This window comes from Lithobates pipiens, unplaced genomic scaffold (genome assembly GCF_037356315.1).
Source record: "Lithobates pipiens isolate NorthernLeopardFrog02 unplaced genomic scaffold, aLitPip1_a1.2 Scaffold_18, whole genome shotgun sequence".
NCBI lineage: Eukaryota > Metazoa > Chordata > Amphibia > Anura > Ranidae > Lithobates > Lithobates pipiens.
In genome coordinates this window covers 77,480,396-77,493,519 of record NW_027507758.1, presented here as the reverse complement: position 1 = coordinate 77,493,519, position 13,124 = coordinate 77,480,396, and the positions used below count along the sequence as shown (strand labels likewise).

Genomic DNA, 13,124 nt, shown 5'->3' with positions numbered 1-13,124 from the left:
AAGAAGTAAAGAGTGAGAGACTCTCAGGTTACAAGCTGTAGCAATGCTACTACTGCGAATATCCTGAGTGTGAAGTATGATCTGCACTTCACGGGTACAGAAAGCTAATGTTACAAAACGGAGTCCAAAAAACCTGACTGCAGTAGAAGAGGAGAGGAAGTGCAGCAAAGAGGGAAGATGAGAGGAAAAAACTGGTGGAAGAAAGACAAATAATACAGAAAGGATGACAAAGAAAATAAGCAGAGGGGAGACTGAAATAACCAAAAATGAACATAAAACAATACAGGAGGGGGAGATTTACTAAAAATGCTGCACACAGAATCTGGTGCAGCTGTGCATAGTAACCAATCAGCTTCCAGGTTTTATTGTCAAAACTTAACTGAACAAGCTGAAGTTAGAAGCCGATTGGTTATTTCGCATAGCTGCACCAGATTCATCGTTTTATTAAATCCCCCAAGGTCCCAGCAGTACTACTGGGACCTTGATGGAGGGGACATACTCAGAAAACTTGTCCTGAAAAAAAAATAAAAATAAAACGTATGCAAGTGCAAAAAAAAAAAAAAAAAGCATCACAGAAAGTACTAAATTTTTTCTGTCACAAGTGAACTAATACCACTAAAATCACCTAAAGGTTCTTCGGTCCACCACCTCATGTGATGCCTACACTGAAAAATAGACAAACCTCTGACATCCAAATGCAACAGATCATCCAACCCCACACTTACCCTATCTAGGTTCCAGGCGGGCAGCGGGCAGGTGTCTCTTCTTTCTCTGCATCACGGCGGCTCCCAAAGGATCACCTGTCCTTTCAGCCAATCGGGTGGTGAGTCTCAGGGCCTGCTTCCTGATTGGCTTCAAAAAGAAAACAAAAAACACCCCCCTATTGGAATCCATGTGTCCGGCACCCTGCATGTAGATTAGGGGGCCGAATTAATGGATGGGGGGGCACGCAATTGCGCCCCTAACGGTTGGGCCGCCACTGGTAATCGATATTGGTTTTCTCCCTGTCAGAACACAACAGCACAGCAGGGAAGATCGATGTACTAACATCAGATCATTAGTACAGCTGCCCTGACCAGACTTTTTTTCTTCAACCCACTGTGTTGAATGAAAATAAATAAATAGTGTGTGCCAGGCTTTAACATGTTTTATCTACTAAGAAAGCTAACACTGCCTGCATTTTGGTAGTTTGTATAAACTGACTGGCTGAAGTCCAACTCTAGCTCTTGAGACCAGCGCTAGTTAAAAACTCACCGAAAGACAGGTCCTCCAGAAAAGGATCATGATGGAGATCATTCCCACCAATAGAGTAATGATGACAGCTTCCCACTGAATACCAAACCAGTCAGGACCGGGCTGCATATCTTCCGGCAGAGCCGACATAAGCTGGAACAGAAAGCAGTCAAATTAATTTATGTCATCAGAGAAAATAATAAAAATTCACAATAGGATCCAGGTTACACTAGTAACTTTGTAGCAGCTAAAAACGTATATAGCAATTGGTAGCTGGATACAGAAATGCTGCAATAGATAAATACAATCGTTATCTAGGCAGCTACAATTCATGATCAACAACATGAGATAACATGAGAGGCTACTCGCTCTTCATGCACACTGGGTGTAAAATAAAAAAAAGCTGCTTCTAAGAAAACTTAACTCTTCTTTTTAGCCTCTTAATGCCCCTCTATGTTAGTCTATGTGGCCTTAGGAATTTACAGGTATATTACAAGAGAAGTGTTTAGAGATGCTAAAAAAATAAAAATAAAACACACATCACTGACAGTATGGCAAGCCATATGGTCACAGGATTCGCACATTATAGAAGGAAATCCAATATAAAATGATTTTTCGTTGGCATCTGACCCCAGACAGACATACTCCACTCCATATATCCCTTCGCTGACGGCCCCTGTTGGCGCTGTAGAAAAAGAGAGTTGGGAACACTATACCATATACAGTATTTTGATCCTGTCCCATACCCACATCCTATTGGGGGGGGGGGGGGGGGGGTCCATACTCTTCCATTCTCTATTTGGATCCTGGACCCCCTTTAACCCTAAATATTTCCTCTTGGGACTCCTCCCTCCAACATTTTCTAAACTTTAAAAAAAAATATTAACTCATGTGTTTACAGCAAACAGCAGCAAGGTGCTTGGTAACGCTTTACAGCCCATTCACACCTGAACGTTTTGTAGCCCTACGCCTGAAGCTACAAAACGCTGGAGGGGAAAAAATCCATTATTCTCAATGGAGATGGTTCACATCTCCACTCCATGTCGCCTGAAGCCCTACGCCTGAAGCTCAAACAAGTTCCGGACCCTTTTTTGACGCGCGAATTGGGCTGATTTGGGCATTTTCATTCCCATAGAAACTAATGGAAACGCTCGATTCGAGCGTTTAGCGCGACAACGAGCGTTTCTACTGGCGTTTTGACGCTGTATCTGCTCAAGAAAAAATAAGCAGATGAAAAATATTTTTCCTATTGGCTGAAAAAAAAACGCCGAAGTTAAAAAACGCTCGTTGTCGCGCATTGTAGTGTGACAAAACGCTCGTTGTCGCGCGTTGTAGTGTGACAGTGACAAAACGCCGGTAAAAACGTTCAAACACGCTACGCTCAGGTGTGAATGCAGCCTAAATGGAAAAAAACAGGAACCCCCTTCCCTGGTTGCGTTGCATGCGAGGTTCCAGGATGTAAAGAGGATGGAGTATCTCAGCTTCCTTGAATAACTCCTCAGATGAGTACAACTGAATCCCATGGGATCTTTTGGATACCTTACTCACTTGATCTTCCCTCGGTGGACCCAGAACTGAATCTGGGGTGGGACATACGGTGGTGACCAGCTCGGAGGTTGGTAGGGGCCCATGATAGTTGGGCGCTCTCTCTCCTTATCCCTCTTTTCACCTCTAATTTCTGTGTTTTCTTCCCTCTGTACTAGGGCTGCAATGTGTGAAAGGACCCCAAGAGGTATAAGCATACATGCTGTATGCTTATGTCTCTTAAAGTAGAGCAGAGGGAACACCCTTTTGCCATCTGCGCCTCATTGAAGAGATTTACCCTCAATTCCTTTCCCATAGCTCATACAGGAAGTGAGAGAAAATTCCTGGTTGTCACCAGGACCAGTGTTCCTACTGGAAAATTTCTCTTCTTTTCCTGTTCTGGTAACCACTCAAAATGTGGGATTTTCTGTAGTGATAACAGTCAGCAGGGCAAGCAGAGAGGGCAAATGATTGTAATGGCACAGACTGCAAAAACAAAAACATGACAGGTCTTCTAATTCCTTCTTAAAACTTCAAGAAGTTTTGCTTTCAGTTGAGCAATAAAAGATATCTGTGCTGCTATCCCCTTGTTATTTTTTAGATATTTGGTGGTTGCAAGCATTATACAGCATATGTGTTTGTAGCTTCAAGAATGTTACAGAGGGTTTGTTTTTGGGGGGCCTATCACTTGTAAGTAGTATATATGTACTACATGGGCCAGATATATTTGCTCTTTAACAACTTAAGGACCGGGCCTCTTTCTGAGATTTGTTGTTTACAAGTCAGAAACAGGTTTTTTTTGCTATAAAATTACTTAGAAGCTCCAAATATTATACTTTTTTTTTCTTCTAAAAATCTAGAGAATAAAATGGCGGTCATTGCAATACTTTGCGTCACACCGTATTTGCGCAGTGGTCTTACAAGCACACTTTTAAAAAATAAGACATGAGTAAAGTTAGCCCAATTTGTTTTTATATATTGTGAAAGATAATGTTCTGCCGAGTAAATTGATACCCAACATATGCTTCAAAATTGCGCCCACTTGTGGAATGGCGACAAACTTTTACGCATAAAAATCTTAATAGGTGACATTTAAAAAATTCTACAGATTGCATGTTTTGCATTACAGAGGAGGTCTAGGGCTAGAATTTCTGCTCTCGCTCTACCAATCGTGGCGATACCTGATATGTGTGGTTTGAACACCGTTTTCATATGTGGGTGCTACTCATGTATGCGGTCGCTTCTGCTGGCGAGCTAAAAATGTGTGTTTAAAATGATTTTTTTTCTTATTTATTTTACCTTTTATTTTTACACGGTTTAAAAAAAAAAAATTTGTGTCACTTTTATTCCTATTACAAGGAATGTAAACATCCCTTATAATAGAAAAAAAGCATGACAGGACCTCTTAAATATGAGATCTGGGGTCAAAAAGACCTCAGATCTCATATTTACACTAAAATGCAATATAAATAATTGTAAAAAAAAAAAAAAAAAAAAAAAAAAAAAACCTTTAAAAGCTATGGGCACAAGTGACATTTTGATGTCATTTCCACCCTGCAGTGTCATGGAGACGGGTGGGGGCCATCTTCCCCTCACTCCTCTCTATGCACAGCCACGAGAAGGATCAGATTACCTCCGCCACTGCTGATGGGTCCAGTAAGCGGCGGAGGGCATCGGATCACGGCGGGGGCCCCCTCTACCACCGTTGATAAAAGTGATCTTGCGGTGAATCCGCCGCAGAGACCACTTTTATCTTAAATTGGACTGCCGGCTGAACATGGTGATACTGGGGTTATGGCAGCAGCTAGCTGCCATAACAACGATATCTGTCCTCAACGTGAGGACTAAGGATGAGCTCAGACGTGTTCGCAAGGCACAGGTGCAGAGCCCGCTAGGAAGATGGCACTGCGGAGCGCCAATTACAAGCATGAGACATTTCCCAATCTCTGCAGCCTCACATCTGGACAATATCTCACTGCCTGTGCTTAGCGCTGTGCAGTGCCGACTTCCTGGCGTGTTTGGCACATGAGGATTGCGAACACGCCTGAGCTAATCCTCAGTGAGGACTTGTATAGTCGTGCGGCGGTCTGGAAGTGGTTAAATCCACACACTGTATTACCCCAGTAGTAGTGCTGCACTGCGATCATGTTTTACACTTCCCGTTTCTCAAAAAGAGTCTTCAAATATGTATAGTATGTATGTCTATACACCATAGCAAAGCAACTTCCTTCATTTTTCATACATAGGTCTGTGTGTCCATGCAGATGTTTGTAACTGTAGTCTATGCACTTTTTTTTGGTTCGTTGACTGAGAAATACCTGGTGATCCTGCTAGTCCCCCTGCATGTGCACACGCAACATGCAGCCTGCTCGTTACACAGTTAGCACCCCCCCCCCCCCCCCAATATGCGGGAAAATAACTGAACAAGGGGCTGTGCAGCTATGTAATCACCAAACACATGAAAATAAGATAAATAAGTATTTTTAATAAATTAAATGTGATTACTGTCAGATGGTATTTTTTGCTGTAATCCAATGGGCTTTTCTGTTCATGCAGACACAAATACTTTAACCTCTGTTCTGAGCTGCATAAAGGGCTGGGGTGGAGACTGTAGAGGGGTGAGTCCGCAGGAAGCAGAAAAAACAGCAGCACACTGATCTTCCCAATGAAGAGCATGTCAGCAAAAAAAAAAAAGTCTACTGGGGTACAGACAAGGCTGTGCTCCCAATTAGAATGTAAAGATTAAAACTGACCATGCTTGGATGAAAGCGCTTCCATGCCTGGCATGGTCACTTTTAGGAAAGCAGTGGGACTGGAAAAATCACCAAGTATTTCACACAAAGGATGTAATGCAAAGAGAACAGGATACTTTTAAATACAGTACATGGCAACACAGACATAAATCAGAAAAATTAAATGCTGGGGTAACTTGAGTCATTTAGCAGGATACATGACTATCACTTCATATGAAAGCAGCCACTAGTAGGAGGATCTACAGACCCATATATATATAGCATCTAAATCATCCGAACCTGGAAATGCATGTATAAATATGAATATTATTCAGAAATTGCTTTCTGGCAGCTTTTACAAGAACAGCGCAAACTTATCCACTGAAAACACACAATAGCTCTAATGCACTTAACCATTTGGCTATGCGTTCTCCCAGCTAAGTTGTCAGTGAAGGTTCTCACTTATCGAGGTCATGGTAGAGCTGCACAATTAATCGTTAAAAAAAAAAAAAAAATCACGATCTTGATTCAAACCCCCCCCCCCACAATGATCCCTATTGCAGAGTTTGCCAATTCTTTTATACAAGTCTGCCAAGTTTTTAAAATGAAACATTGTAACTAACTCTTCCTTATTAGATTAAAGGGAAACTTCTGTGTGTAAAGAAAAAATCTGGGCAGTCTGCCAAGTTTTTAAACAAGTGTAAATGCAGAAAGTTTACCACTTAAAGTCTAAATCTTTTTCTGACAATTATTTCTTAAGGTAAAACCAATATTTTTTGCTAGAAAATTACTTGAACCCCCAAATATTATATACATTTTATATATATTTTAGCAGAAACCCTATTGAATAAAATTTAAATTGCTGCAATATTTTATATGTCACACTGTATTTGCCCAGCAGTCCAACGCAATTTTTTGGGAAAAAACAAACTTTAGTGAATTTAAAAAACAAAACAAAAAAACAAAACAGTAATGTCAGCCCAATTTTTTTGTTTTAATGTGAAAGATGATGTTACGCCGTGAAAATCATGAGAGAATCGGGATCTTCTAAGCAAAAAAAAAAAAAACCGTGATTCTCATTTTAGCCAGAATGGTGCAGCTCTAGGTCATACTATATCTAGTAGAAATTGGTTACATTGAAGTGGACTTGTTCTTTAATGTTGAAGACATTTGAGCGCTTCTTCAAACCAATTTATCAGTTCTAAATACCGCCCGGCAGCGCACACCTATTATTCCAAATGACAATGGAATGTGTAGCTGTTGAATGTCGGAGAACAGGATTAAGGGTGTAAAACACATAGAACCATCATGTTCTAGTTACTTGATCCCACCCATTGGAGGTATGACCTTTAGCCCCCCATCCATGCTGTTCTTGTACACATTTCACAGAGACTGAATTACGGGTATTTGTGTTTTCTCTACGGACATAAAATGCAGAAAAATTTTCCCAATGGAACTGAAGCAGTGTCTTGGAGAAGCTACAAATGACCAGTTCAATGTAACCAACTAATACGAGCGATCTCAGCTAAGTTGCTTCTTAAAGCTGAGTTCCACCCAAAAGTGGAACTTCTGCTTTAAGCACTCCTCACCCCCTTACATGCCACATTTAGCATGTCTTTTTTTTTTTTTGGGGGGGGGAGTGGGTACCTAGTTTTGACATGTACTTCTTACTTCAGTCACCTGGCCGCCTAGGCAACTGCTCCTCTCCCTCTCAGCAATCTTCTGGGACACGTCACAGGTCCCAGAAGACTGCCTGGCCACTAAGAGTGCAGCGCTACTCGCGCATGCGCAGTGTGTGCCCATCTGTGAAGCTGCAAACTGGCACAGCTGGGTGCCCACAGTTGTAATGATGGCGCCGTGGAGAGGAGCAAAGCTTTGGGTGCCGCATCGCTGAACCGTGGGACAGGCGAGTGTCTGTTTAGTAAGTCAGCAGCTACATTTTGTTATCTGCTGACATTTAATAAACAGAAAAACGAGTGGAACACTGCTTTAAAGTGGAAGTAGACTTCCACCTCTTGCTTTATACCTATAGATAAGCCTTAGTATAGGATTACCTATAGGTAGTGTAAATATCTCCTAAACATGCACCGTTTGGTTGACATTTACTGTACATGCAGCCAGTGACATCACTGGGGCATGCACCTGAAGGAACAGCCACCTGTGCCATTTTCTCAGTGCCCTGTGCAGTGAACGGTGGCTCACGCATGCACACGGGAGTGATGTCATCGTGGCTCCAGCCAGTCACAGAGCCAGAATCTACAAACCCAGAAGCAAGATGGGTGAAGACGAGAGCACCTGCAGTGCTGACATCTCGGTACGTGAGGGCTTCGTTTTAAAGGCAAGTTTAACATAATATGACATTACCTTGCAGGTACAAAAAAATAAAAATGTCCAACAGTTTACAACCACTTTCAAAAAAATAAAAAATAAAATAAAAAGAATAAAAAAGGTGGAAGACGTTCCCTGAAAACAGCTGACAGAATTCCTCTGTCCAATGCTTTCCCCCCCCATCAACTCAGCTGACAACAAAAATGAGGCAAACAATTGTAATAAGGCATGCAGCAACATCAATAAAGTTTAGAGACAACTCTCCCTTTTGCCTCACTAAAAGGTGAGCAAGATTAACGGGGAGAAGAGGAGGTCAGCCGGCTTGATAATGGAGGCTCATATACAGCAGTGTACGGTCTTCCAGTTGTTAGGAAATCTTTTGAATAAATAGACTATGTATAGCTTTCTCGGTACACCCCCATGGAAAATGAGTTCATTTTCAGCAATTACCTCTCTTTATCCATTAGACCTCCTGCACACTGGGCATTATAACAACATTCCAAAAATGCCAGTAGCTTTGCAGTGAGTTTTTCAATGTTTTTGCAATAGCGTTTTTTTCCAATGGATCAAAAACAGCAGAAAAACTCCTCTCAGAACCCACTATTTTTGGGGCTTTTTTTTTTTTTCAGCCAAAAAACGCCCCAACCAAAAACAGTTGACAACAGCCTATGTGTGCATGGACACATAGGATAACATGCTGGAGCCAAAAAACATCCATGAGGTCTTCAGCCGACTATATAAATCAATACTACACACCCAAGTGTCACAAAATTACCAGCTCATATCAGTTGACTAGACTAAACACAGCTGATAAAGCAATTCAACTTATTAGCTAGAACAACAGAGAAGGACAATGGAGGCACTGAATTTCCTATAAACACAAACAATGCCACATACTAATAATTCAGAAAAAAAATTATATTAAATATATATATATATATATATATATATATATATATATATATATATATATATATATATTATCATATACATTATCAGTATATACTAACCTGGAGAAGTCTGGAGATCAGAAGGCTGTATAAGGTGGGGAGGGTCCCCAGAACAGCTGGGTCTGCTCCCACTCCCAATGAGGAGGAGGAGGAAGATAGAGGGTCCGTTTGTTCCATTTCATCCATTTCCACCTGGATAAGTGATGGTCAGTTATAGACCAACACAGGTTACACATTACTTCTCTAATGACATATGAAGGTAACAAACACTGCACACACAGGACACATTGAGACTCACACATACTGAAAATGAGGCAGTTTCTGCATTTTACAAAAAAAAATATTATATTATATTATATTATTAAAATCTCTCTCTCTCTAATATATATATATATATATATATATATATATATATATATATATATATATATATATATATATATATATATATATATATATATATATATATATATATATATATACATATACATATACATATATACATACACACACATACATCTTTTGGGAGACCAGCGACACAAATACAATGATCAGTGCTAAAAATACACTGTTACTGTACTAATGACACTGGCAGGGAAGGGGTTAACACCAGGGGTGATCAAAGGGCCGTGTCCCTAGGGGGTGCTTACTAAGTGTGTGGGGATTACTCTGACCGGGAGAACAAAAGATCTCTATGTTTTCCTCTGTCAGAACGGCAATCTGCCTTTTTTTTTTTTAAATATACAGAGCGGCATTCTGCCCCTCTGGGGAACAACTGCAGGTAGCCAGCGGACATCGCATCTGCCGGACCCACTGAATGGCTCCACTTGTGTCCAATTAGAGCAAGCCTCCGGCACCGCTCGCGTACCCCCAGAGGCTACTGCACAAAGCAAGGTACCGGTACATCGTTTCGTGCAGCCAGGGAACCTTGCTGCAGTAAATGTGCAGTCCGGTGGTTAAAGTGGTTAAAGGATAAATTCACTTTTTAAAATAAAAAAAAATAAATAAACGCACTTTTTTTGCAGGTAAAAATTAGCATTCATTCTTTTTTTTACTAGGAGCCTGGAAAGCATTGCACCTGCGATCAGCAGATAATGGGTGCAAAGCAGGGTTCTTGCAGACTGTCAGTGTAAACTGTCTGCTCGTACCTTGTACGGGCATACAGTTACATACTGACAGGAAGAATCAATAAACTACCTAGAGAGCTCAACAGCGCCCTGGTATCTCATTGAGAACTGCAAGCAGACAGCCGCAAAGGATGCTGGTACTTGTAGTTCATTTATTAACAGAACTCTGTGAATGAATAACACAACCATGTGGGCAGAGCCCACACGGCCACGCTCTTTTTTAAATAGAGACAGCAGGTACGACAAGAACAAGCTGTCAGTTTTTTAAATCAGGGATGCCCACACAACTGCGTCATTTATTTAGAGTTCTGGGAATGAATTACAAGTACCCACATCATTTGCGGATGTCGGCTTGTAGTTCTCAATGAACTACCACAGCGCTGTGGAGCGAGATATATACGGGCAGACAGATGCACTGACAGATCTGCAGGAGACCTGCATATGGCACCAGCTGCTATAAAAAAAGAAATAAAAAAAATGTGCATTTTTTTTTTTTTTAACGTGAATTTATTCTTTAAAATGAACCAGTGATCATCCTGCAAAGTAGACTGCAGTGAAGAGAACCTTTCCTGAAAGTAGCTGCCATGATGATCAGTACAGGTTTGAGCTAGAAAGTGGAAGAAACTCAAACTCCTTTCAGCCACTAAACGCTGAGCTCTTCACAGACACAACAGTGGGTCCAGCAGAGCCAATCCCAGCATCCTGATCACTTTTTAGCTTTAAAGGAGAAGTTCACCTTTCTGAACACATTACACCAATATTTAGGTTGTAACACGTAACTTGTTCAGCATCAGTCACCTCTGGTGTGGGGTTGTTTTTCATGAGTTGGGCTTGGCCCCTTAGTTCCAGTGAAGGGAACTCTTAGCCCTTGTACACACGGTCGGAGAATCCGTCTGTGTGTGGTATGCATCGGACTGATTCCGTCGGACCCAATTTTCCAACTTGTTGGAAATATTTTCCGACCAACTGGTTCGATCGGACATACTCCGATCATGTGTAGAGAATTTTGATCGGACCAAGTGCCACGCATGCTCAGATCAAATTCCTACATCAAAGCTATTGGCTACTAGCCTGAACGTAGTCCCATCGTAACGAAATTACGTCATCACGTTCTGAATGATCGGATTTTTCGACAACTTAGTCCGACCGAGTGTATGCAACAGTTTCGGACAAGATCCGACGGGCAAAATCCGACGGATTTGGTTGTCGAAATCTCCGACCGTGTGTACAGGGGCTTAAGGAGTCAGCTTACCAAGACATTTTGGACAATTTCATGTTCCCAACTTTGTGGAAACAGTTTGGGGATGGCCCCTTCCTGTTCCAACATGACTGAGCACCAATGCACAAAGCGAGGTCCATAAAGACATGGATGAGCGAGTTTGGGGTGGAGGAACTTGACTGGACTGCACAGAGTCCTGACCTCAACTTGATAACACACCTTTGGGGTGAATTAGAGCGGAGACTGTGAGCCAGGCCTTCTCGACCAACATCAGTGCCTGACCTCACAAATGCACTTCTGGAAGAATGGTCAAACATTCCCATAGACACACTCCTAAACCTTGTGGACAGCTTTCCCAGAAGAGCTGAAGCTGTTATAGCTGCAAAGGATGGGCCAACTCAATATTGGACCCTACGGACTAAGACTGGGATGCCATTAAAGTTCCTGTGTGTGAAAGCAGGTGTCCCAATACTTTTGACAAAATAGGGTGTGTATTTCTATAGTGTTTTTGGCTGTTTGCCTGAAGTTTCTCTTTAACTCGCGAGAAAAGTTGCTGGAAAGTGTGCAAGGATGGTGTAAATAAAATATATTAATTAAAAAAATTGGAAGAATGCAGAAATTACCTGAAGAAAGAGTTATAAATGCCCAGCCACATCCGCTCCACCCGACAACAAACATACACACTCTGCCCATCAAATCATTCTTACTAAAGGTGACCATCCAGGGGTAGTATTACAGATCCAAGCTTAGAAATACATCTCATACAGCCAAATCACTTACTTGTTTTGCACCACACCAAGCATCAGAGTGGGGGAATAGAAGACAGTTGGGGTCTCCACTAATGTGAATGTAAGAATACAATCTAGAGGCACTTATCTTTGAATTAGGAAAGCTCCAGAGACATTTCCACATTTCAGAGAAAGACCTGCTGATTTTGTAATAACCGACAATGCTTATGATACAAAGCAATGTACACCGTATTAGGTATCTTCACTACTTTGTTTTTTTCTCACATTTATACCTTTTTTGCACAAGGCCAGCTGACCAGCAAAAGTGACAATGTCAAGGTCTGGGACATAACCTAGCCAGGTGTGCTCGAGCACCGCCATACTGCATATTGTTATGTATGTCAGGGAGGTGGACATGTATTTCTGGAGTGTTGTTTATAAAGGTCACTTCCAAAAACATAAGCCCCCAGCGAGCCCATGAATGGATGTGATCTGAGTTGTCATTGAAGAGCCCAGATCACAGTCACTATGTAAAGTGCCAATCAGAGTGGCTCTGTACCTTGTTGATCACTGTGAATCAAGTGTAAACACTACTAATGTTCGCAAATATTCACAATCAAGGTGGAGGGGGAGATGGGATCATTAATTAATGTGGGGGTGTTTAAAGCGCCAACGATTGTGGGATCTTTTTTTAACTAAATAAATTACATTTTTGCATACTCACTGAGTAATTGTCATTCAAACTATTACAATAAAAACTGAACAATGATCTGGTAATAAAGGGGTACACACAGGCTAGTGCTTAAACAGAGATTTGTCAAAATTTACAAAGTAAGTACACCAGGATAAGGATATTTTACATGAAAAAAAAAATAGTCATGTGACTATAAGAGAATTACAGTCACATGACTAAATTAGAAAGCCTTATCCTTTTGTTAAAGCTTTGTGAATTGAGCCTTTTGTTACCTTGCCCATTCAGGATAAAGTGGCTGTCTGTTTAATGCTGCTCCTCTGACAACTTTATACTCATCTCTCCAGCAATCTCCCGCTGCGCCTTCCGCATCTCAGCCACATAAATGCCTTGTGTGCGCTGGTGTTGGAGCCTACTGATGTCACCGCCTTTAAATGTGACGGTGCCCGGACCCAGAAATTGGCTGCTAGGACCAATTACTACATCACGGGAAGAGGCTATGTGCTCACCCACGCCTAGAAATAACGTAAGTAGGGATCACTGGAAAAGTACAATGGATAAGTGGGTGTCTTTACACAGAATGAGCATGGTG

At 41.5% G+C, this 13,124-nt stretch overlaps 1 protein-coding gene across 3 annotated transcripts in view; it reads right to left on the bottom strand.

Annotated features, from left to right (window-relative positions):
- MIA3 (MIA SH3 domain ER export factor 3) overlaps positions 1-13,124 on the bottom strand; it is a 145,393-nt gene that overhangs the window by 63,861 nt on the left and 68,408 nt on the right. For 2 of the 3 annotated variants that reach the window (XM_077485801.1, XM_077485802.1), the window contains exons 7-8: positions 8,828-8,959; positions 1,255-1,386 (exon numbers count right to left, since the gene is read on the bottom strand). In XM_077485801.1, coding sequence (XP_077341927.1) covers positions 1,255-1,386; positions 8,828-8,959 — 264 coding nt within the window. The remainder of the gene's footprint in view (positions 1-1,254; positions 1,387-8,827; positions 8,960-13,124) is intronic. The other variant, XM_077485803.1, reaches the window with a different exon arrangement.